Source organism: Mustela nigripes, chromosome 14, assembly GCF_022355385.1.
Source record: "Mustela nigripes isolate SB6536 chromosome 14, MUSNIG.SB6536, whole genome shotgun sequence".
Classification (NCBI taxonomy): domain Eukaryota; kingdom Metazoa; phylum Chordata; class Mammalia; order Carnivora; family Mustelidae; genus Mustela; species Mustela nigripes.
In genome coordinates, this window is record NC_081570.1 from 87183586 (window position 1) to 87210738 (window position 27153).

General features: G+C 34.4%; 1 protein-coding gene across 1 annotated transcript in view; it reads right to left on the reverse strand.

The window, feature by feature from the left end:
• The window catches only part of OLFM3 (olfactomedin 3), a 202957-nt gene extending 183295 nt beyond the window's left edge, over positions 1-19662 (reverse strand). Inside the window, exon 1 of the mRNA XM_059375564.1 lies at positions 19168-19662. Coding sequence (XP_059231547.1) covers positions 19168-19236 — 69 coding nt within the window. The 5' untranslated portion in view covers positions 19237-19662. The remainder of the gene's footprint in view (positions 1-19167) is intronic.
• Positions 19663-27153: the final 7491 nt, after the last annotated feature.

The following is a 27153-nucleotide window of genomic DNA, read 5'->3' on the forward strand; positions in this document are numbered from 1 at the left end:
TATATCCCCGCCCTGGAAGAGGCCTTAGGAGGCATTTGTTCAATTCTGTCTTACTTTCTGCAAAAGCATTTCAACACAACAAGCTTTGTTCAAGGGATGAGAGATGAGCTGTAAATGAGTAAGGGTAGAACCTATAAAATTGCCTCCTTCCAGTCCTTGTTTGTTAATACTATGGGAAATCATTGGTTATTATCTTTTTAAAAAAATAATTACACTCGATTTATTCCCACAGACATAGCCTTTCCTATTTTGAAGGGTCTTTGTAAAATACTTTCTTTTTTTTTTCTTTTGTTCTAAATATTAACATGTTCACACCACTCCTTCAAAAGATAATCTTAAAAAAAAAAAAAAAAAACAAAACTTTATGAGAATGGTGCCAGAAGTAGGTAGAGTTTCTGAAAAGAATAGATATCTTTTATTTTTTCATAAGATATATTGGAAATCTTGTAAAATTGGATAAGGTGAACTGAATGAATAATGTCAGGTTACAGATCATTACATTAGTTAAGAAGTAGGACATACAGCACAAAGTTTTTGAACACTAATTACTGAAAAATAAGCTGCCATTCATTTAGCACTTACTAAATGCTAAGTAGCGGACTTGGTGCTTCAAAATGCTATTTAACCTTCATGTAGTCCCATGAGGGAGATATTATTTTCCCATAATACCAAGAAATACATGATTTAGACAGAAGTAACATGCTTCAAGGAAAGCACATAATTTCTTATAATTTCAATCAAGAATGTTATTTACTGCAATTTCCCATCATTTGGATCATATAGTAACTATGATAGAGGTTAAAAATAGTGTTTTCTTTGCATAAAAGGAAAAAAAAGGCAGAAAAGCAAGGAAGGAAGGAAGGAAGCTTTTTTATTATAAACAGTTTTTTGATGGGTAATTTAAATCACCCGTGCTCATTTAATTGATAGGATAATTTGAAAGTGATCTCATCTATTTTTTCAATGAGTTCTAAAGCTTTCTATTAGGCAACAGTTCAAGTAAAATTTGTGGGACTAAGATTATTATGTGAATTGGAAATAATCAAGCTACATTTAAAATATTTTATAATTCATGCTGTTGATTTATATAATTTATGTAATAAGTTTTGATGGTTGAAGTTTTACTTTAGTAGTTGCCAGATGAAACTTCCCCTTCTTTACACACAAGCACACATATGCACAAATACATCAGCACGTTTTAATTTTTCTATTTCCGGATTTTTATTTCAACATCGTTATATTACCTTACAATTCCCTTTATTCTATTACAGTGTTAACTAATAGCAAGAAAATGAGAAGAATCTCACATGGATCTTTTTATTTTTTTCCTTTGCTTGCTTTAGTCATATAAAATTAAACTTAACATTTTTCTTCTGTTATGTTTTTTGGATAATTAGAAAGACATTGTATAATAGATTAAAAGACATATGTGAGCCATGTCTCCTTTAGACATATGCTAGAGCAGAAATAAATTGCTGAATATAAAAAACTACAAATTTCTTTGCATTAATGTAGTACATTGAAATAAGATTTTATTTTGGTCTCAGGATTTGTGGAAGAAACAAAAGTGAACCCAGTTTTCTTGTATGTGTTTTGTGGGACTATTACAATATGTTCTCATGGATGTGGGAAAATTGTTAATTGGATGACAGCCTCCATATCAGTCAGCAATACAACTTTCTTGTGTTGCTTCAAAAATGTTCCAAGGAAATTTTCAGGGCAGAGTTTTCGCCCAATAGGGTTAAAATATACAATCCCACTGGCTGTCAGCTGTGCCCGTCTTTCCTGGTTATACCATATCAACTTTGAAGACTCAGTGGTTGAGTCTTCCCTTGGGTGTGCTATGACATCTAAGATAAATCTGGCCCAAAGTGTGGGGGAAAGAAGTGATACATCTTTTCACTTTCTATAATACTCTGTGTTGAATGCCCTTCAACTAGTTTATGGCTTTGTACGTTTTCCACATCAAGAGAGATCTGAGCTTGCTAAACTTCTTCATAGACTCAGTGAAAAAAAATAACTAGTTCCTGGGGAAAACTCAGACTTGTCTTTCAATGTACATGAAAGATTCATTATCGATTTAATGCAGACAGCAACATGTGAGAAACTCACAATCAATCATTAGTGACATTCCCTCATGTCTACTCTCTTCTCTGAAAATTTCTTCACCTTTTTACTTTTATTGAAATCTCATTCTCCCCTGAATAGACAGCTGCCTCTAAGGCACTCCCAAGCCCTTTGCCACGCTTCTCTATCACAGCCTGACAGTGGAAAGGCTGTCCTTTTTGCTCCTAATTGCAGTTTTCAGGGCATTATTCTTTTCTTCTTTCTACCAGTAACCCATCATCACTCTCAGCTGATGACCATGCTTTCTATTTCACTGAGAAGATGAAAGCAATGACAAGAGAGCTTCCATGTGTCTGCACTCCCCTATCTAAACCACAAAGAACATTAGTACACATACTTTGTCTTCCCACCTGTTCCCATAGAAGAATTCTCTGTGATCCTATTTAAAACCATTCATGATTATTTGTGATTATTATCAGCATTACAACGTGGTGTTATTTCTTCCATTTTAGACTCAACAAAACCAAGCATGTCTGATACCATATCCTCCTCTAGGTTTACCCCATTTCTCTTCTCTTCATGGCAGAACTCCTCAGAAGTCTTATTTATATTTTTTTTTATCTATAATTCTTCCTTTATGCTTTATTAAACCCATTAAGATGAGGACTTGTCACCATCAGTGTACTGAATCCATTTATCAATCTCACTAGCGATTCCCTTTCTAAAGACGATTCATTTTCGATTTTCATATTACTTGTTCCAGTTGGAGCGTATGAAAATTTAATCATATTTTTTCTCCTTGAGACATTTCATTCACATTATTTTCAGGACACTATCTTCTCCAACTTTTCTCCTGTTTCATAAATTCTCAGTCTCTATTATTAGTTTTCCGTCAGCGTTTTGCCTTTCAATATTTGAGACTTAATTAGTGTTCAGGCCACTTCTCTCACCTATCCCCTCCAGTTTTATGGGCTTGAGTACTATCTATGTATTAATGATTCTCAAAATGATACATGTAGTTCAGACCTCTCCACTGAGCTCTAAACACCAACTGCCTACTCAAAAACAACACTTAGGTATCTAATTGACATTTTTTCCATTTTATTTTATTTTTTTCAGTGTTCCAAATTCATTGTTTATGCAGTACTCCCAGTGTTCCATGCAATACGTGCCCTCCATAATACCCACCACCAGCCTCACCCAACCCCATATCCCCCTCCCTTCCAAAGCCCTCAGTTTATGGACTCTGAGAATCTAATATGCATTTCAGACTTAGCAACTCTAACATATAACTTCTGATCTCTTCTCCCAGTGGGTTTTGTATCTTGAGAGACTTCTTTTTTCCCAAGTGCTCAAGCCAAAAAACTTCCATTGCCAATTTTCAACTCATTGAATAAATTTTGTTAGCTACCACCACTAATTCAATTTTTTATACCACCTGGTCTCTCTTCTTCCCTTATCACCAGAAGTAAAATAACATGTCACATCCGTGCTCAAAACACACAAGTATCTTCCCATCCCACAGACTCCTTCAAACCACTTAGAGGAATCCACGGGATCTTTCCCCTGCTAAACTGCTGATCTCAGTTCCTGTTAGTTTCCTTTTTGTTCATTTCCCTTGCTCACTAGCCTCCTTGCCTTTTCTCAAACCTGCCACTTGTATGCTTTTGCTTTTCTGAATTTGTACTTAAAATTTTTTGTTGTTGTTGTTCTTGGAACTCTTTTCTTCCAGATATCTCCATGGCTCACTCCTTCACCTTCATGTCTCAGCTCAAGTATTGGGTTTATTGTGGGACCTATTTTGTCCCACGATTGTGGGACCTTACAACATGTCTCTGCCTCTTACTTACTCTTCTTTGTTTTATTTTCCTTCCACATAGTGTGTTATCATGTGACCTACAATTTGCTTATTTGTTTGTTATTTTAGTTAGATTTTAAGCATTATGAGGGCAGAGACTTTTATTTCATTGGTCACTCCTGTATCCTTAGATTCCAAGGAACACTAGGTGTGTGGCAGACATTCTAAAAATCATTGAAAATCTTCCAGCATAAGTCCCTGGTGATGCAAATGTCATGTTATTGGCGCCTGGCTCCAAACTTCAAGAGCAGGCTTACCCTAGCCATTTGGTATTTTGTTGCAACGTGGCAACCAGTTTTACATTTTTTTGAAATTTTCTTCTCCAACTTTTACATTATGATGGGGTTTTATTGTGGTTTTTTTTTTTTTTTTGAATGAATACAAAAAAAGAGAAAGGAATAAAATAAGAAGGAAGGAAGGAAAACAAAAAATAAAGATGAAAGAAATTCCAAGATAAAAAACCTTTGCATAGTGAAAAAACCTGGTCAATAGGATTTGAATTCAGTATGCAACCTGACTAATGGTTTTAGGTGATGTCCAATTGCAAGCCAATTTGACCAAGCCAGAATCATCTTATAACTAGATCAGAATATAGTAGAAGATCATTTGTGTGGGGGACTATCTTGGCAACAGACTTGTTCTAAGAAGATTTATCATAGTTTTAATTATCTTGTAAGAATAATTTTCATGTATGATGGTGGTGATGTAGTCCACAGTGTGCAAGGAATCTTCATTCACAGTTCACAGGGGAGCTTAATCAGTATGATATGGATTAGGCAGGGAAAGACAATCACCATGAAGTCATAGAGATGTTGGGGTAAAATGTGTTGGGGTTCTTCTCAGTAACTTAACGTTTTGAGGATTAAAATAGGTAGCTAGAGATGAGATTGGATAGAAAGAGATAAAATAGAGACGCCTAGATATATAACATTTTTAATGTTATTTTTTAATGTTATTATGTTAAGTAATTTTATGTGTCAAATTGACTAAACCATGGTGTGCCCAGATATTTGGTCAAGCATTACCTTGAATGTCTCTGTGACAGTGTTTCTGGATGACAGTTGAAAACCGGTATACTAAGTAAAGCAGATTCCTCTCCTTAATGTAGGTGGGCCTCACCCAAACAGTTGGCATCCTGAATAGAAATAAAGGACTTAGTAAAAGAAAATTTCTGCCTAACTGCCTTTGAGTTGGGACATTGATTTTTTCCCCCTATCTTTGAACTCCAAAGGAAACATTGGCTCTTTCTAGGTCTTGAGCATATAGGCTTTTGGATTGGATTGACACCATGGGCTTTTCTGGGTCTTTCCTTGGCTGACTGCTGGTCTGGGGAAATATCCATTGTGTGAGCCAATTCCTCATCATCAATATTTTTATATATTATGTATGATATATATTCATATATATATATAGGCACATGAGTGCACTCACACGCATGTGCACACACACACACACACACATACACACACCCCTACACATCCTGTTGATTTTGTTTCTTTGTATAACTCTAACTACAGTAATACAACTACATTGTGTTTTATTTCTTTGTTTTGGGTTAAGGTAATTAAAGGCTAGAAATATGTTTAAATCCGGTATAGGTCAAATCTCGGACACTTTAGGTAATCATTTTCTACCATTTTAATGCTACCAATAGCTCTCTTTTTCATTAACTTCACCTACTTCTCATAAAATTAGTAGTAGAAGAACTCAAGTCCTGTTGAAAGTTCTAAAGTATTTCACATGCTTTTTTATATCTCTGTGACTTCATATGAGTTGCTTTTTAATGAAAGCCCCTTTCTTCCTTCATTGTCTTGCTGATCTTCCTTTAAGCATCACTCCCCCCAGGAAATTTTTTCTTATGCCTAGCCTGCTGTAGATGTTCCTCTATCCCTGACTTGTGTCAGATGCAAGTATCTGTTATAGGACATAGGTAGTACTATAATTATTAATATACCTGATTGAGTTCTCTGGTAGAAAACATTAAGGGCTTTTTGAGAGTAGTAACTATATACCTTTTAAAAATTATTTTATCTCCAATTCCTACAATATTGCCAGGCATGAGTGTTTGTTGAAAATTTATCCTAATATGAATGTAATATAAATATAACATGTATTAATTAAGATAATTGAGAGTAATTAATTTCTAGACTAATTATTTTCTTCACTTTGTATTTTTTTCTAAAGCTAAAACCAAATCCCAATTATTTAAAATTAAATAAGCAAATTCAACAACACAATTTTCTTCTTCAACTGCACACTTGCTTATACGTTGTGGAATATCATTAAACAATCATCATGTTTGACCATGCCTTTATTGTGTAACATGCATTGGTTCTCTAAACAAAATTGCTTTCATCTAAAGACATACAAGTGCCTTTGTTAAATCAAATTTGACTGATGAAAACAAGGAGCTGCCTTCATCATTTTACTAAATCATAAGTAGACAATTTATTTGTGATTTCACTATAGATGACAAATCCAAAGAATGTGGCATCAAATGCTTTTAAGATCCTGGGTTGGCAAAGAAATGAAATGACAACCACTTAATTCTTAGATTGAGAGTGAGATTCTATAGGCAGATTTTACCTAACAACAACTGAAAGACTCACTTGTATCTTATAAATGTCAGCTAGGGAAAATGGTTATCTATCATGTAATTAAATTAAGGTTATGAATAATCTAATTAGTCTTCTTTTTAAATAATTTTTCATTTCTATATTATCTAACTTTATTTTTTATAACTCCCTATAATTTTACATCTATTGTTTCTCTAATGTTAATATTCACAAGCACAGACTGTAGCGTTATTTGGCTGACTTATGTTTCATGCTTATGTAGTAATTACTGTCATCTAGAATCATGTATTAGTTTCCTATCGCTGCTATAAGGCATTACCCTAAACTTAGTGGTTTAAAACAACACAAGTTTGGTGTCCTACAGTTCTAGAGAACAGAGATATGAAGTTCTCTGAGGTTAAAACTGAAGTGTTAACAAGGCTGTATTCCTTGCTGGAGTCTGTAGAGAGGCATCCATTTTCTTGGCTGTCCAGTTTCTAGAGGCAGCCCACATTCCTTGGCTTTTGGCCCCTTCTTCCATCTTTAAAGTGACTCCCTCCAGTCTCTGTTCTGTAATCCTCTCTCCTTTTTCTGATTCTAAGCATCCAGCCATCCTCTTATAAGGTCCTTTTTATTACATTGGGTCCATCAGAAAATTTAAGAATGTTCCCATCTCAGAATTTTTAATTTAGTCACATTTGGCCAAGTAAGGTAACAAACATATTCACAGTTTCTGGGGATTAGGATGTGAACATCATTGGGGAGGACATTATTCTGTCTACCACTGTCCATATGCATTTTTGTACTGTTTTTAGCCAAATAATGAATCATAATTCAGTAGCAGAAAATATCACTGGAAGTCATAACTTAATTTAAAAAGAAACTTTGTAATTATTTTTTTATTAAAAATAATCCAGTCTCTTGACTATTGTCCCTGAATACTGTCCCACTCCCCAATAATAAAAACATATGGATAGAAGCTTGCTAACGATTCTTCAGTTATGTCATGGAGGTTATTCCTTTATGCAAAAATAAAATAGGTGGTCTCTCTATTTCTTGTAACCCTTAGAGTCTCTTAACTACTGTCAGATAAAGAAACACAATGTCCTTCACTCATTTGTTTTTCACTGAATCTTCAAAAGCTAATAACAAAGAAGGATACAAAATAAAGATTAATGTTGAGATGTGAAATGAGCTTATATATTTTACACTTATTTTGGTGTCACTATGTATATGACTAAATAACCATGATTTTCTTGATGACAGATGATATTAACTTTGATTTTCAGAAGTAAAGTAAAAGAGACCTAGGTTTTACTCTTAATTTTAAAAATTTGAGTGTATGAGCAGAAGGAAGGATGAAAGAATGATGAGCTACATTTATGAGATATGGCTGTGTCCCATTTTAGGAGGGTCTACCCATAAAAAAAGAGCATTTTGCTCAGCATCTTCATTTAGTACATGAGGAAATGGTAACCAAAAAAATTTAATGAGTTGTCCAAAGCTATATAACTAGACCGTTGCAAAACTGGTATTAGGCCCCAGCTTTTTAAATTCCTAATTTAGTACACTGTCTATAACACTGTGAACTTTTCAATTTCCTGATTATTATGTACCTTGCTTTGATTTGGTTCTTCTCTTCTTTATTTTCATTTTATATGTTAAATTAGTATTAATTATGTTGAGTCCCCTGAGGGGTATCTTTTCCAAAAGAAATGATTACAAATGGACAAAATACAATCACCTTTCTATTGCCTCTCTCTTTGCAAAGGTAAGCTGCAAGAAAGAAAAAGGAAATAAGGATGTTTTCATTGCTTTTTCCTCCCATTTCTTTTTACTTAGATATATAAAGATGAACTGAACTCAATTAGAGACTTTATTCTAAAAGTGAATGCCAACAGTAAGAAAATGGTAACCAGTTCTCATATTAATGAATGCGATCATTCTGTGTGGGGGTGCAGTAAACCACTTGAAATAACTCAAACGCATGTTGGCAGATGCACATACCATCTGTAAAAGCCTCAGTCTACGCTAGTGTGTAAACAAATACTCCTCCCCTCCCAACCCTTCTTTTCTTTTAGCTATATGAGTGTATCCACCTCTTTGCCACATATAAGCTCATTTATAGTTTCATCATTTCTTACAGTCTTATTCCATTCTAAATATTTAGAGTTGGAGTTTTTCATTGCTTTAACTGACAGGAAAGTCTTGATGCTTTGGAACAAATAAGGGCACCATGTGTAAATCATTGATTGATCCCATCTACTTGACTCCTTCCTCTCACATATCTTATGCCCAGTTTTGAGTTATATTACAATAGCTACTTTTTTGGCATGAGCTTCATAAGTCTCTCTACATTTCCTCCTGCTTATCCTTAGAGGGCTTTAAGGTATATGCAATCAAACCGGAGTTATTTTATTCTCTGACTTTGTCTAGCCTTCAGCTTTCTGTAAAGAGTAGAATATATCTGTAGCACAATATAAATAATAAATGGTAAGTATAATCAAAAGTCTTCAGTGGGTCTTGAGCCAGATAATATTTCTGTTTATTTAGTACTATAGTGATATGCACTAAGATATAGTTATCATGCCACAAAATGTATGTAGGTGTAAAAATACTTACCATGGGTACTAATTCCAGATAAACAATTCCTTAAGCATCCATAGACATAGATCATTCCCAGAACTGTTATTGTTTTTGTTAAGTTAATATTTCACCCATGACATTTTGGTGCAGTGAATCAACATTTCCAATACTGATTCTCTATTTGAAGAAATCCTGCCATCTGAAATTGGTCCCTCTAGTAATGCTATTTAAATCGTCATGGGATAATGCTTCTTAATCACCTTCAACTTAGTTGGAAAAATAAAAAAGATCATCTATTCAATTTATGCACTCCCTTTGGGGTTATCTAGGTAGCTGTTTGTTTGTGCTGTTAGGACAATTTATTACTGACATTTCTTTCCAAAGCATTTGAGCCTACAAAGTTAATCATGAAAATATTGAATTTTCTGATGATATTTAGAAGTTAAAATTCAGATGATTTTTTTTCTATTTTTAAAGATTTTATTTATTTACTTGAGAGAGAGAGATAGCAAGAGAGAGAGCATACAGGCAGCCAGGAGGGGGAGAATCAGGCTCCCCTCTGATCTGGGAGCCTAACATGGGGCTCAATCCCAGGACCCTGGGACCATGACCTGAGCTGAAGACAGACGCTTAACAACTAAGACACCCAGGCACCCCTCAGATGTTTTAATTTTACTCTACCTATATTTTCTCTTAATCATTTAATATTGTTCTGTATCATGGTGTTGTGCTCATTTAGTAATGTAGTACAAATATAGAGGCAATATTACTTTTCTTTATATGGTACTATTATAAGAACATGTAGTAAGAGAATAATTTTAAGAGAATATCTTATATTCTTAAAAAAAATAATGGAGTCCCTACAAAGAGATGGAGAAATGTCAATAATATACTAATTTATCAGATAAGGCTAAGACATTACATAAAATAAAGTAGTCAAGACGTGGGTACACATTGCTCTCTTCAGACTTATAAACCTATGCAAATAAAATGCATGCTTATACACACACCAAGAAATAAGAGGACATGCTAACATTACTACCAAATATCAGGAAACACAGCAGGTAATTCTTAAGAGTATTAAGGTGGTTGTACCCCAGAGAGCTATGAAAAGTCAAAAATAGCACTAAAGATGGTAAGGTAGGACAGGAAATTAGTTAAAAATTTAAAAAGACATAATCTTGCAGCATCCTTTAAGATAAATAACCAGATACAAGAGGTCTAAGCCCTTGAAAAGATTCTTAAAATTTACTTTGCTGCCCCTAATATCTTTTCTAGTGGGAGCGTGGACCCTAAACACCTATTATATTTAACCCAGGATTTTGAGTTCTTTTAGTGTTCCTTGACTTATTTTTTTCTTCGTCTATAAATTTCTTCATTCAACAAATACTTGTTAAGTATTTTACCTGAATAGATACTACGCTAGTCACTAAATGGGAAAAGATAAGATAATGACTAAGACAGGGTCTGCCCTCAGTTACCTTACAATTTATTCAGGGAGACATAATACACTAAATAACCAACTGGGGTGGGGAGTAGAAAGTGTACTAAAAGTGATTAGGAATAGAGTGCAATAGAGGAGAGCAAATTTGGGGGGAAAAGAAATCCAACTCAGTCTGTGTTCACTGAACACCTATTCTATTTCAGAGACAGTGTAGTGGCTATAAATGCAAAGATGAATAAAACATGATTCTTTTCTTTTAGGAGTTCTTAGTTTATCAGGATTACCTCTTCCTCTGGGGTTTGAGGAGTGTTAGGGAAGGATGTATGGAAGAAGTGACATTTGAGTTGCATCTTAAAATATAGGTAAAATTTTGACATATGGAGATGAGGGAAAGAGCTTTCCAAAGAGAGGCGAAAGGAGAAACACAACAGCATCTGTGATCCTCTTTCTGAACTTATTTTTATTCTCCTGAAGGCTTGTTATAAGAATGACGGAAGGTATAGCCTTATAATATATACTTTAGAACACTTGTTTTTAAATTAAATCTTTTTAATTCCAAGAATATTTTTATTAGTAACATTCAAATTAATGGCACTCTTGATAGAGGTGTTCTTATACAGTTCCTATATTTTTGGACCCCCCCTTCCTAAAAGACTTTGCCACCTCTTATAGCAAGTAACAGAAATAAGTTAAATTTCACTAAATGATGGTGTGCAAGTATTTCTGAAATAATACATTTCTTAAATATTAATTTTTCTTGATTAGGGTCTATCCTAAAATTTATATAGTTATCTATTTTTACCCGTTATATTATTTACATCAGTTGAACTGAGAAAGGAAAGAATGAATTCATGAGTTACTCAGGTGGACTTGCTTTTGGATGAATAACACTAGAAGAAGTATTATTAAGTGGCTAATTAAGGGTTAGGTCTTTTCAAGCACTTTGTAAAAGTCTCTGTTAAAAAGAGCAAGAAACCCAGTATTAACAGAGGGACTACGAAAGCAATCTGGGAGATAAGAGCAGAGAAATTATGTTCATAAAGTTGTCATTTCTTTATGACTGCTATGTTCTTTTTTTTTTTTTATGACTGCTATGTTCTTGATATTTATGTCCTTCCTACCTGCCTAAATTGTTGATATCCCAATGTAATGGTTTTAGGAGGTGGGGGTTTTGGGAAGTGATTAGGTCATCAATGGGAGCCTTCACTGAATGAGATTAGTGCCCTTCTAGAAAGACTCCACAGAGCTCCGTAGCCCCTATTACATGTGAGAGTACAATGAGAGGGAACCAGCTATGAACCAGGAGAAGGACCATTTCCAAAACTTGATCATGCTGGTGCCTTGATCCTGGACTTCCTAACCTTCAGAATTGTGAGCAATAAATTTCTGTTGTTAACTCAGTCTGTGGTACTTTGTTATTGCAGCCTGAATGGACCAAGACAATGACCTTCTGCCCTGAACATATCTAGACAGAGTAACTTGAGAAAATCCCTTTCTAAATTTCTTTCTTTAATATTTTTAAATCATAGAGAGGATTTAACTTCTTGATAGGGGTGACTGTGTGACTCAAGTGGTTAAGCATCTGCCTTGGGCTCAGGTCATGATGCCAGGGTCCTGGGATTGAGCCCCTCATTGGGCTCCTTACTCAGTAAGGAATCGGCTTCTCCCTCTCCCTCTGCCTGCCACTCTGCCTGCTTGTGCTTTCTCTTTCTGTCCAATAAATAGATAAATAAATAAATAAATAAATAAATAAAATCTTAAAAACAATAAACTGCTTTATCATTGGCATACTTTGCAAAGACCCAAGAAGCCTACACTTGTCATGCTGGTCAAAAAAGCAATTTTATCTGTTGATAGATCTTTGTTTAAATATATCCATCCTCTCTGTGATACACTCTCCATGATTAGTTTAAAAGCTCTTTTCTGGATGTAGTTTGGCTTTGATATTATGGAACCACTTTGCATGTCTTGTTTTTTTTTCTAACAAATTTGTAAGCAGGGCCTTTTGGGCTATAAGTATGATGTCAATTTTCAAGGTGATATTTTGAAATTGGAGCTTTGACCAAAACTATGGGCTGATTCTGAGAAATTCTGCTGATCACATAGAAACATGACATTCACTTTTCTGAAAGCTGAGAAGAAGGAATAACAAAGAAAAAAGAGTAATGAAAGGTCCTTTTCTACTACAATCTTAACATGTGGTACAAAACAGACTTTAGATCTGGTTATAGATTGATGTTACGAAATATTTATATAAAAACTTATGGATTTACATATAAATGATTTATTGTATAAGTGACATATATACAATTATAAATATATAATTAATAATGGTATGAACTATTGCTATTCCATCTAGTCCATAGCTAAGAAAAGTGAGCTTTAGAGAGATAACTGTCTTACTGAAATGTTGCACAGTTACTCTTTAAAATCATGTTAGGCCTTAAAGCCATGATTTCATGTCCAGTTTGCCTTTTTATGTTGACTTAATTTGGTATACAATTTAAAAATTATATTGGAGAATTACCATGATAATACTAGTTTCATAGAAAATCTCCTTCAAAGTTTTTAATTAGTAGGTGGCATAGACTGAGTAAATGGATGACTAATTTCAAGATCATCTTTTGATTTAAACGTGGGATCTAGGTAGTAAATGTTTACAAAATTTTTGATGTTACTTTAATATATTAATGCCACTATGAAATCATCTGTTCCTATATATACACATATACATATTTACCTACATGCACAGATGATCCAAGGACCCACGGCCATCTCATCTAACCTACAAAGACAGCTGTCTGGTTTTGTTTCTCCTCTATTAATTTCACTGATGCCAATTTATTTAAAGTAAAATGTGACTACTTAACACTTCAGTAAATCAAATGCCAAGTCTTAGCTTTATCCAGTCTCATTTTTTTCTTTATGTGTTTTGTTAGTACAAAAATTGAAGTTTTGTAATGATTGCAAGTCCGAAATCCTTAAGGATGTTCCTGCTTGGGAAGAGTCAGTAAAGATAAGCAGGACCTTTTATAATTAGTCCTCCCAAATACCTCTGATGTCTCATCACACTAGCAATTCCCTTCATGTGAGAAATAAGTTCTTGCTTTGCTTTTCACTAGAGAATTTTTCATTAAACAAAAGACTTAGAGATGAAGCAAGAAACATGTTGGTTTTCAGATCCACTCCACGCTTTGTTGAGTGAGTAACGTTTGATGGATAAATGAATAAACCCAGGTACATGAATCATGTATGGGGAGATAAGAGGGAAGGAGAGAATGGTTCATGAGGAAGTAGAAAACCTAAGGCTTTATTGAATGCCGAACACAGAAGAGGAAGACTTCATGATATTATCTAGGCAGGCTGATCCCCGATGTCACATGATCTTAGATCTCATGATCTTAGAAGCTATACCCTACAAAACGACTTGCTAATTTTTCATGAATGATCAAATATGATTAAATAAAGTATCACAGTCTGTGGGCTGCTGTAATGAAGTTCTCCACTGAGTGGCTTATAAACAGATATTTATTTCTCACAATTCTGGAGGCTGGAAGTTTAAGCTCTGGGTGCCAGCATGGTCAGGTGGGGATCCTCTTCCAGGTTGTAGACTTCTGTTTGTATCCTCGCATGATGGAAAGAATGAGCTTTTTCTTCTGCGGCCTCATATCAGGGTACAAATCTCATTTGTGAAGGCTCCATCTTCAGGACCTAATTACTTCCCCAAAGCCTCAGGGCTTAGTACCCTCACTTTGGGCATTAGGTTTCAATATAGGAATGGGGTTGGGAGAGCTGGGGACCCACAAACATGCAAAGCGTAGCTTGGGGCCTCATAGAATTTAACACAGAACTTTTAAGAACATGTAGGCTTCACATTTTTTAGGTTAGATCACAGCTTCCTCAGTGTTGTCCTCATACACACACACACACACACACATCTATACATACATACACACATGCATATATACATATATATACACATAGACACACACACACACACACACACGTATAGTGGCAAAAGTGGGGTGGAGAATAAAGGACCCTGCATCCTACTCTGCTTCTCACTTTTGTGCCACTTTCCGTCCCAACAGGGAACCTATCAATCATCCCAATAGTCATTTTTAAAGAAAGTAATTGCAAAATTACATGGGATAGAATTTTAAAAGAAAAATAAATGAAAATAGTACAAATTTAACCATTTCAAATTGCCAAGAGAGTGAGAAGGAATATTTACTTTCTCTAAAATAAGAATTCAATTGGTTTAAGGAGAATGGGATAAAATCAGAGTAAGAAAGTAATTTGTTCCTTCAAAACATGGATGGGCTGGGTTGAACTTTTCACTTTTTACCATATCAGGGTTTATGGGTGTGTGATTACAGGTTTTGTCAAATGCCATCGATCCACATTTTCTGTGCTAATTTGAGTTGGTCCTGTTGTATAGACGGTGTGCCTGGCATATAGGAGATTCAGAAGAAGATTTTAAAGTGAATTTTACAACAAATTTATCTCAGCTTGTTTCCCTTGCTGCTTTTGCTTTTTATTAATTTCATGTAAAAGTTGAAAGAACAAGAACTTCAGGTTTATGTACAAAAGCCACCATAGCCAATTTAGGTCCTTGATAATTTTTTTTAGCAATACCAAAATGCAAAGGCATGTACACCTGGTGAATTACATTATGAAGCATTAAAAATATAATGATGGAAATTCTCTTGTTTTCCATCATCTTTATGTGGCTTTAAAGCAACTGTCTTATTTAATGCAAGATTTCTAATTAGCTGCGCTGTTTTGGACAGAAAGAACAGTTTGGTGTTGGACATAATTGCTGAATCACTGTTACATTTTATTATGTTTGTGGTATGAGCAAGTAGCATGGTGATAAGTTCTTTAATATATTTCTAGGTAAGGAGATAGTGAATGTTTTCTCCTTCTAAGTGTGCTAGGGCATTTTTCAATCTATTTATCCCAGAGGTACAACTACCTTAAAGTTCAACAGTCACCCCAAGGTGTGTCTATGCCTATGTCACCGCTTTTTAACTATTCCCCAAGTATCTGACTCTGGTATAAATGTTCTGTTTAAAGCCTGCACAGCCACATTTATTTCTTCCTTTCTTCCTGTTTCAGCACTGCAGAGCAGAGAAATTCATGGTTCTGATTCACAGGAATTACTATTTTGTTATAATGTTCGAATAATGGTCTGCTAAAAATCTTCTTGTAAAAGAAAAAGAGGTTCACTCTCCTAATATCAAGGTCATTACTGAACTCAGTGTGTTTAGTTTAAAAGCACAGAGATGCCATCTAGCAGCCATTCTCAGGAATTTCTAGCACTGGAATATTCCTTTCTCCATAAAAGTAAGCAATAATTGAATTCCTACAAGCTTTCAGGTTTTTAAAAATTTACTTTTAAATGATTGATGGTTTGGCACATTGCCTGTAATTCAGGCACTCCATTACAAATAAAATTAATTTCTCTTAAAATAGGTAAAGTAATATACCTATAAGTTTTTCTAAATGAAACTAGAAACTTGTTAATAAGATTTTAATTAAGAAAGCATAGTTCTCATAATTTTCTGAGAGGAAAATTGATAACCTGTCTATAAAAAAATACAAATAATTAATGGTGAATTGCCTTTCTTTGCTGAAAGAAAATACTAATTTAGCCAATTTTCTGATACATCAAATGAGAGAAAAGAAAGTGAGAACATGCTGAAAGTAAGTCCATTCTATAAATATAAAAGTTTGGGGATTTTTTTTTTTAATTTAAAAATAAAATTGACTTTCAAGTAACTTATCTTACCATAAGATGGCGATAGTTAAGTACTTTATAAATTTTCATATAAGATCTGGAAGTTTCAATCATAGGAAAAATGATCATAAACATAAACATTATCTAGTCTCCAGGAAATGGAATTGGCACTGTTATTAGAAAGCCTTATTGTTTTTAGATTAATTAATATGCAATGATCACTAGGGTTTATATTTCCAATATTTGATCCATGTGGCAATCCTATACCTGAAAAAAAAAAAAAACCTATTCTTAAGAGCTCTCCTATTTTGCCAATCTGTGGGTCTCTATGTATGATTATACGTATATATTTACTACAAAGAAAGTGTAACAATATAGAAGAATATTTGAATGCATTTATATAAAAATGTGATTTTGAAATATATCAGTTCTAGCATATTAGTATATTTAAAAAAATCAACTGTTTAGAATTTCTGCATATTTAACTGTCATCAGTTAATTATTACTTATTGTCCAAGAACTGTGGTCTTATACATTTCTGTATCATTGGATTTTTATTTAAATTTCATCACACATAATTTACATTATGAATGTTAATTTTATTACCTAAATCCTTAAGTAGTTCATGCAATAACAAATAAAATTTGTGAAAATTTCTAGTTCATAATCTTTTTTTTTCCTAGTTCATAATCTAATTGAAAATTATTTTGAGAATTCATTGGTACCATTTATGATTTGGTTGGGAGGGATACTTATAGTTTGGTGATCAATAACAGCTTGCTAAAACAGTAGCTTTTATTAACTTTTTAAAAGCAATATTTTGTCTACTAGTCCCCAAAGTTTTTAGACATTAAAATCATTTGCTCTAAACCTTCTAATATTTTCTATAATGTCATATATGGTGTAGAACAAAATATCATCTCTTCTTTATACACTGTATTGCAGTATCTAGAATCTGAAAAGGACAATTTGAAAAGTTCATGTATGTGTTTTCCTTCCCTGGATTTCTCAGCTTACTTGTACTAAACAGCCCCACTACATCAAAAGAAAAGTTATATATAGTTGAATACACAGACATAAACTTCTTAATACTAGAAAAGATCATATTAACTAAAATGGGTCATTGGAGAATTTAACAGCTTTTTTATTTAGTAGCTATTTTTTTGTTTATATATATATCTAATTTGGGAAGGAGTGGGGTTCAAGAATTCAAAAAGGTCTTCTGACACTATACATACCAGACACATCACATCACACATGCAGTTCCTGGTAAAGCTCTACATTTCTGAATTCTTTTTAAAGAATGACAAAACTCACTTTAAGTGATTTTTTTCCTACAGTAGCTCAGTAATTGGCTTTGCTTTAAAAAACTATTTTATCAAGAATATTCCAAAAAAGATACATAATGAATATGTTCAAAAGTGGTAACCAATAGAGTATAATGAGAGTGGCCGTAGGATGTGTCACTATAAATCCAGAGACAAAAAGAAAAAAAAAATTAAAAATATAAAAACAAAGTCAACACTTTTTACGTGGATGTAAAGCTACCCCTTAGTGTATAAAATAATCTACTAAGATCATTAAAGTGGAATTCACACACTGTGTGGAGATTTCACAGTGACAATATCAGCACAACTGTACCTTTAAAATAAAATTATTCTCATCAGGTCTCTCTAAATATGAAAAATGCAAAGAAATAACTACAAATATATATGATATGATTCTAAGTTTTCACTGTATACTATATTCGGCCTAGAAATATTCAATCAACCATAATACTATATTATGCTTGGTCACATATTAGTTCTATACAATTAGGAAAAGAAACTTCATTTCTCTACACCACACAGATAATGTTAAGCTTTTAAAATAACTTTACAATATTTTCAAATGCAGCTTTATATGGTTTTGTAACATGGTATCATTTTTCTTTTCTGTTTTGTCTGAGTGCTCTTGACAAGCTAAATAAGTAAAATTATTTCAAAAATTGTCTTTTTTTTTTTTTTTTTTTTTTACCAGATGCCTTTATCTCTTATTTTCCAGGTCATTGTGATTTTCTTAGAATGCTGAAGCTCTCCCATTATCTCACTTTATTGTCAAGACGTTTCTCTCACACAACTGAAAATATTTCTCCATATTTTTCTACCTTTTTATCAAAAGAGGTTAGCGTTCACTTTAATTACCAGTACTGGATAATTTTCGGAGTTCAAGAGCTATGAGACAACTCATCCTTCCTCTTTCCCTCCCTAGTTTGACAGCGTTCTCACTTCCTGTTTCTTAACACTGGTAATCAGAACTTCCCCAGTGCTTCCTAATTTTCTTAATAAAAAGAAACAAGCAAATAAACACAAGCTCCTTTCACGAACGCCTCTCAGTCATGGCAGAGTATAGCTCTGCTGCTCGGCCGTGTGTGTTACCAGCAGCATCCTAAATGTTTTGGACACAAACCGCAGCACGTCTGCGATGGGAGTATTATTGACCAGGAGCAGCTGGAAAACGCTTCTCTGCTTTCAACAAAGAAACAGTGCACCATCTCCTAATACATGTTTACAAACTGCATTGTTTCAACTGCTAACTCCTTTGCATTACCCGTCCGACTTCACAAGAGAACATTAAGCACTTGGATACGGAATAAGCTAAATTCCCCCGAGAGCCGCATAGTCCTCTGCCCATACACATTATATTCGCTCTTGGTCCCTCCCCCAACCCCTCCTCGCCTGGACTCTACCTTGAGGAGCTATTCCTTCGGTAGTTCACCTTGTTATCTTAGCAGTAGGGATAAGCCAGGCACCTCAAGATAGCTGGGAGAGCTGTCTTTCGTGCCCACCGCCCCCCCCCATATTTATTTGCATTTTTGGTCGGTTTGTTACATATTGCACATTTATTTCAAACAAGAGTTAAATATTGCCCATACCTTGGAAGGGTCTAATCCAGCAAGCAAAGACAGCAGCAGGAGATTGAGTAGGTTGGACGTCGCCTGCATTCTGATCTGGGTTTTTGCCCTCTCTTTACTCTCTTTTCTGTAGCCACTTTACTCTCACTGCAGAGACCTTTCCCTCGTCAGTTGCACTCTCTGCCTGCCAGTCAGAGCAGAGTAGAGACAGAGGCGGTGGCTGGAGCACGAGCAAGAGCAGCAGCAGCGGGAGCAGTAGCGGCGGTAGCAGTAGCGGCAGCAGCGGCAGCCGCCCTGGGGGGCGATCATTCCGCAGGCATTCTCAGAGCAGGGAGTCCGCGCGAGCTCAAGGGGGTGGGTTGGGCTGCAGTGGGCGCTGACCGAGGTGCTGAAGCTCCTCCAGCCCGAGCCCTAGTTTACCCTCTCTCCCGCTGCTATCTAGATAGCCCACCTCAAAAGTTTTGACCCGAGCAAAAGACACAGGGAGTAACTGCCGAGAGAGGTGTGGAGACCTGGGCAACGGATATGACATCACTACAACTCCTGGGGGCTTGGGGGTATATATTGCTGGGAATTTGTTAACCAAACAAGGATTGACTCTCACGCTCCAGTTCAGCATTTGGTAGCAACTTGACTGCAAAGAAGTAAAGAGTCAGCTAAATCCAGGATTATGAAACAAATAGTGCCTGGAACCTTCTGCTGTCATTGACAGAGGACTTGATATCGTATTTAGTGCTTTAAACAAAGTTTGCAGTGCAGACTATCAATGTGAGTTTTCCGTTCAAGGCATCCAATTTGTAGCTATTATATATGCATATATGCACTGTTATTTATAAATAGTCTATTGAAATAATTTGTTTGGTTAGGTATTAATGTGTATTTTTCTGTCTAGGACTTTACTATGCATATATAAATGAGAAGCTTTCTTTTTTATTATAAATGGGATATTCCATTAGTGACCTCCTCCACCCCCACACGCAGCTGAAATCCCTCTTCTTCACACTCAGCCACAGCCATAGCCAGAAATATAATTTCTTTGTCTATCTGACTTATGTTTATGCCTGAGGAAGAATTCAGTGATGGATGGACAGTGGGATGGGAAAAATGAATATTTCTAAGCTTCCAAATATTTCTGTTTTCCCAAACTCAAGAGAAGAGGCAGAACACCTGCCTCACAGGAGCAAGAAAGGGTAAATAAAAAACTAACACTCTCATACACCTTACATAGTTTAATTATACTCAAGTGACTTCTTTTCTTTGAAGCTGGGCAAAGTGTTTGCCATAAGATAAAAACATGGAGAGGAGTTTGCAACCACCTTGAATCCTCCCTCTCATATGATTATACCTTTAATGCTCCTTGAGTCATGTCTTCTGTTGAGTTTTCTAGAAATGTTATTTCCTAAGGATTAAAATATATGAACTGATGATATGGCCATTGCTTCCACTGTAAAAAAGAAGATAAATTGTCTGAGATATTAGACACATACCGTGTACAATATTTCACCAATCTTTTACTGAAAAGTCTTCATATTTTTCAATATATCTCAATTAGGAATCAAATGTCTTAGAAGTTATAATCCCCAAGGATTTGCATCATGTTGCATCTATTTTTATCCTGATATTATGAATATGTATACATGTGTACGTCATTACCTGAGTTCTTTTTTCCTTATGAAACATAAATAATAAGGAGAAAAGTAAATATGAAAATTCCTTTTGAAGAAATAGATCATGCATAGAAAAGAGATTAAAGAATAAGAGAAAGAAAGTAGAGTTATCTGAAGTCTGTTAGTTTAATGATAACTCTAGCAATCATAACAACAGTTGGAAATTCCCATTATTTCCATGCAGAAAGAGATAAGAGAAATTTTCTTTTGAGGTAATAGATAAAATTACAGAGTTATGTCTGACGCCCTTTGGAATAGCTTTCTAGAGCATATTTGGGGTGTCCCCCCCTTTTTACATTTGTTTCTTAACCTAATCTCTATTTTTATCCATCCATCTAGGATAAATCAGCATAGATTATGTTTTTTGATGATTCATACATAAAAATTGTTGAAAATTGTATTCCATTTCTAAATGGAATTTCTAAACATTTCAAATCATTGCACAATTGGGAAATGAATTGCAAAGGTGCAGTCGCTGGGTGGCTGTAATAGTGCATTTGTATTATCTATACTAAATACAACATAATTGTTTATTTTTATGCATGCTCTTTTCTCTTCTCAGAATATCTTCTACCATCTTGTTCCACCTCCTCCTCTCATCACACAGTGCAGCTTACTTATTTGAATATGAGGAACTGTGCTTAACAGACATACAAGAAAGTAATATGAGATCATAATCATCATAAATATAAGATCAATAGCTGTTCTTTTAACGATACTGTTTTTCCTAGGGATTAAAAAATATTCTGAACTCATACATAGTTCACAATATTAATAACTACTGGGCCCAAACTCCTATTTTTCCCCTTTAAATATCCATTTCCCGAGCTGCCTGAGTGGGTCAGTCAGTTAAGTGTCTGCCTTTGGCTCAGGCCCTGAGAGCTGGACCCCCTTCTTAGTGGAGAGTCTGCTTCTCCCTCTTCCCCTGCTTCTGCTCTCTCTCTCTCTCTATCTCATGTGCCCAATTCTTTCCTTAATAAATAAATAAATAAAATCTTTTGAAAAAATTCCCTATTTTCCTATATTTTGTGGCACTATATCATCATTTGTAACAAGGAATTAATAAGAATACAAAATCTGTGGCACTTTGAGAGAAAATATGTGATGGAAGATGGTAACACTTAAAGAATGCACTGTATGGTAATTATGTTACAAATGAAAACAGATGACCTTAGTATACTTTGAACAGATTGCCATAAGAAAAGCTTGTCTTTTGTGGAGAACAACCAAGTTTAGTAACCAAAAACTTTATTAAACATACCAGTGAAAAACAAAGCTGTATCTAAGCAGCACAAATGCACCAATACCCTACTACTTCACTCTCTCTTTAAAATAAAACAGAACAAACTGAAATTAGTTTTCCTAAAAGGAATTTTGAATACTGCTTTTAGTCATTTGTTTTATAATCAAGCTCCTTTATAGTACATTTTCACAAAATGAGTTTTATGAAAAATATCATCAATTTAATTTGATGACATTATAGACCATACTGTATCTTATCTGTGCATAGCAATTTATACATCATTTCTCTCTAATACTAGTGGCAATACTATAGATGGATAGATAGATAAATAGATAGTTAATAGATAGATAGGAAGTTTTTCTTTTTCTTTGTTACCTCTGAAAATGATCAGTTAGTAATTAGCCATTTTTTCCACTCCAGGGACAAAAAAGGATATATATATATTTTTAACATTAGTCTTCTTTTGTAAAATATATTACTTCTGAATGTGTTGTATTGCTTCAGCATTACAGAAATGCTACATTGTGTTAAAAAATTTTCTTACCTATACTGACTTTCACCTATCATTTAACATTGATGGACTTAGCTATCTTAGAATAATAAAAAGAATTATCTAACAGATTATATAAACCCTTGAGAAAATTCTCACCTTCATAAAAATGAATATATTCACTTTTGAATATATTTGGTCTATGAAAGTACATCTGTGCCACACTTCAATTTTTTGCCTTGTTCTCTTCTATTCCCTCTTGAGGTGACTTTTCTACCTTGCTTTCTTTTAAGCCATTTCCATCTAGAACCCCTACCTCCCCTAACTACCCAATCTAAAATAACAACACAATAATCCTCTATTTATGTTATTTTTGTTCTTGGGTAGATTATTTACTGTCTCTTTTATTATGGTATATTTAATAAAGTGTCCTTTTTTTAATATTCTTCTATGATCCAATCACCTAGAGTAGTGCTTGGCACCTGGTAGTCACTTAATCAATAATGATTTAATGAATGAATGAATGAGTGATTTTCTGACGCTAATTCCATCATGCATGATAATTATATATCCAAGTTTTGCTAAATGTCACTAACTTAATTTTTGCAGGCACCTCAAACTCAATATTTCAAATCAATATTTTTCCTCAATCATATTAGTTTGTAACACAATTTTCTCTATATTGCAAAGCAATAAGCATGGAAGTCGCACTTGATTCCTCCCTCATTTGCATCCAATCCATCAAAATTCTGTTAATTTTTCCTCCATATTATCTCTACATCCTTCCCACTTCTCCATGCATACCTAGGTTAGGACCTCATTTTCTATCATGTCAATTATTCCAATGGTTTCTTTCCCCTGCCTTATCACCAGTATTTCAACCTACAATTTATTGTCCACACAGGTCCTGAGATGGTTACTCCTCAGATTAAAGGTCTTCGATGTCTCTCTGTCTTCTACATGACCAAGGGCAGACTCTTTAAAATGGCCTATTCATGTCCCTGCATGATATGGCCACTTGTTTTTCTCTTCAGTCTCAATTCTCACCATTGTCTCACAATAATTTGAATCCAGTAAAATTCTGATGCTTGTAGTTCCCTTAATAGTGTTCTCCTCTGCCATTAATAGCTTTTCTTTTCCTTGAAAAAAATTTTTTTGATTTTTTTTGCCTCTTTTAAGATTCATTCTAAATGTCATCTCATCTAGAAATTATTTCCTGAGCCCCAAGTACTCTTTCTCAAGGTTTTTCTTAACACTTGATTATAGAGACCGTTTCAAGAACTAGTATTTTAAAAGACCTAGGCAGAAACTTCAAGGATTCTTATGACATAGACCTAAAAGTCCCAAGAGTCATATTTGCTGCATTTTTATTTGTTTGAGCAAGTAACTAAAGCCAGCCTAGATTTAAAGGGAAGATAATTAGGCCCCATCTCTCAGTGTAAGACGTAGTATGTGCTAACAGAGAGGGAAGAAGTTGATGGTATCTATATTTGAAAATATATAACAAAAGGAATTATTTTACACACTTAATTTAAAATCTCCATTGTGTCCATGGGGCACTTGGGTGGTTCTTCACTCGGCCTCTGCCTTTGGCCCAGGTCGTGATGTCAGGGTCCTGGGATTGAGCCCCACGTCGGGTTCTCTGCTCAGCAGGGAGCCTGTTCCACCCCCACCCCCACCCCCATCTGCCTCTCTGCCTACTTGCCATCTCTCCCTCTCTGTCAAATAAATAAATAACATCTTAAGAAAAAAAAAAGAAAAACTTTCATTGTGTCCTTGTTAATCACTAATAAGTTTGAGCTAGGATTTTGAAGATGAATATTGATTTTTATATAATTTAACAGGGATATAGAAAAAGAAATCATGTAAGGAATTTTGTAAGGAAGATAAGAAAGTAAGGAAGATCCGCCTACTTATCAATAAACACCAGTATTACAAAGGACTTTGACTTCTAGTGATGGTAGCCTAGGTAATTATGACCAGCTCTCATCACTGAGAATGACTAGAAGAGCCAGGAAAATACTAATGCAACAATTTGAGGGCCTTGGAACACTAAAATGGCAATCATGAAGTATGGGACCAAGAACTGGGAGAGTAAAAAACAGAAAACAAACCTGGCATTTATGGCTAATTTTACATTAAGAGCACCTGCCACCTTCAGAAGAGGCTGCCTTGAGACTAAGAAAATTAGCAGAGCTCTGGTGGCCACCCTCACAGGGTTAGGGGAACACAAATTGAAATTTCAGATTCTACCATTAAGGTAGTACCCTCTAATGCCTTCCTAAACCCCCATCCCAGCTTTTGTCCTTAGCTTGAGTGAGATACTGAAGTACTCAACACCACCCCTACCCTGCCAAACAAGGGTGAAGCCAGAAATAGAACAGTCTTCTAATCATCTCCATCCCTAATAGTGTATTAAGATGGCTTGGGATTACTAGTAACCATAGAACCCTGACAAAGGTCTTTTTGGTTCTCATTCTGAATTTAAGTATCTATTTCTTCAATACTTACTTTAAGGATTATTTGAAAGAATTGTGTGCCTAACTGATAAGTGGATAATTGTAAGTTAACTGAAATCTCAATGTTGTGCATAAAATGATTTATCAGTAATTTTCAAAAAATCATAAAGCACATCTGTTTTATTAATTTGGGGAAAAGTGGGGAAAATATTTGTTGGCTTGTAAATCAGGTTGGCTTTAAGTTAATGGATAAACATAGGATCAGAAAAACCTACATTACAATTAATTCAAAATGTAATCTTTCAGTATGGGAAATAAACAACATATGGGTTACATATATGTAGAGAGAAATTCTGTAGTCCATCACTTATAACAGTCAAATTATATGGTCAAAAGTATCTCACCTTATTATAATTTTGTTCACATTATTTAAAATAAAATCTCTTCCTGAAGTACTTAATACCGGTGAGACTGCTTTTTAAAAATTAACTAGAGCGGCAGAAACATTTCATTTGATTATATACTCTGTAATTAAAAAATAAAAATAGATGAAAAGAAGTTCAACTTCACTAGTAACCAAAAAAAAAAAAAAAAAGAAATTAAAAAATGAGATAAAATTTCACATTCCTAAATTTACAAAAAATGTAATAATCTGAAAAATTTAAGTGTTAGCTGGGATGGGGGAAAAATGTAGTGCTCATATACTGCTAGTGGAATGCAATCTAGAGAACTATTGGGAAAATAATTAGGTAATATAAAGTTAAAAATGTGCATAGCCTGTGAAATACAACTTGTATACAACTGTATATACTTTAGAGAATGTATCACACATGGGCATAAGGACCATTTAGATGCCTTTTGCATAATCGATAGTATTAGGGAAATTAGAGAAACAGCCTAAATATTTCTCAGTAGTAAAAGAAAAAATAAAATATTATAAATCCATTTCTAAAACAAATTAACTTGGCTTAAATAAATCAACATAATAAGAGGATAAAAATAAAGCTGAAAATATATGTCAAGATGATGCAATTTATATAAATCAAACATGCAAAAATGTTACTATCATCTGTAGACACAAATAAATAAGAAAGATTTAATAAGGTGGTTTGGAAAGTACCAAACTGTAGTCTTGATTGCAGGTGCCCCTGGAAATAGAGGGAAATAATGGTTTCAACATGATTAGTAATGTTTGATTTCTTTTATGCATATTATACGTATTTACAAACCATAAACAACTAAAATCCCATTAATATTGGGTGTGAACTTCTCTGTATATTTTTTAACATTTTCAAAATAAATGTGTGGAGAAAGCAGAATTAAATTTGTATGCATTAAATAAGGGCAAGTGTCAAGAGCCATAGGGTATGATCTTCTTAAACAATAATCTTATGAAATCTTGTAAGTACCACTGGGAGGACTATATAGCAATCATATAACTTTCAGGTAATTAGAATTTCCAAACATCACACATACCATTTTTCCATTTAGAACTAATCTTTTATGTGTTAGAATCTCAGGTCATCCAAGGTTGCTGAAGGGCAGTACTATGTTAATAACATTATGAGCCACCATATGCAAATAAATAAATAACTTAGGGAAAGTGCGTTCTAAGTTCTTTTTGGTACTCTAAAGACCTATTTTTAGGCTGCTGTGTGAGGGAAGGTGCTTTCTTTTTTCATCTCAGTCCTGAGTTTTAAGTACCAAGAAGTGGCTTTTTTGTCCAGGACCAATAATTCCTTCAGGCAAAAAACTAGTTAGAAAGGTAAGAAGGAGGAAAAGTTCTAGTAGGTCAAGGGGCCAGAGAGTATGACAGCAATACCTTCTGTTGATATAAATTTCTAATTAGTTATTTTGTTTGGCATTACTTTCCTTCTTTTTTTTTTTTTTAGCTTCTGGAATTTGGCATGTGGCATTATAATGTGTTATTGCATCTTAGTTACATGTTTCCTTTCAATGGCATTAATTAGGGGGAAAAAACTGATTTCCAGAAGGAATATTCAAAATATGTAGCAAAGGTATGGTGCAGACCTGTGGGACCTTTAGTTACTGGTGTCTGCAGATATCCTAGAGATTGGTGGGAAAGGCAGAGGTCCAGGTGACAGTACAGTCCTGTCTGTGGAGTGGCCTGTAGGGAAATCCAGGTAT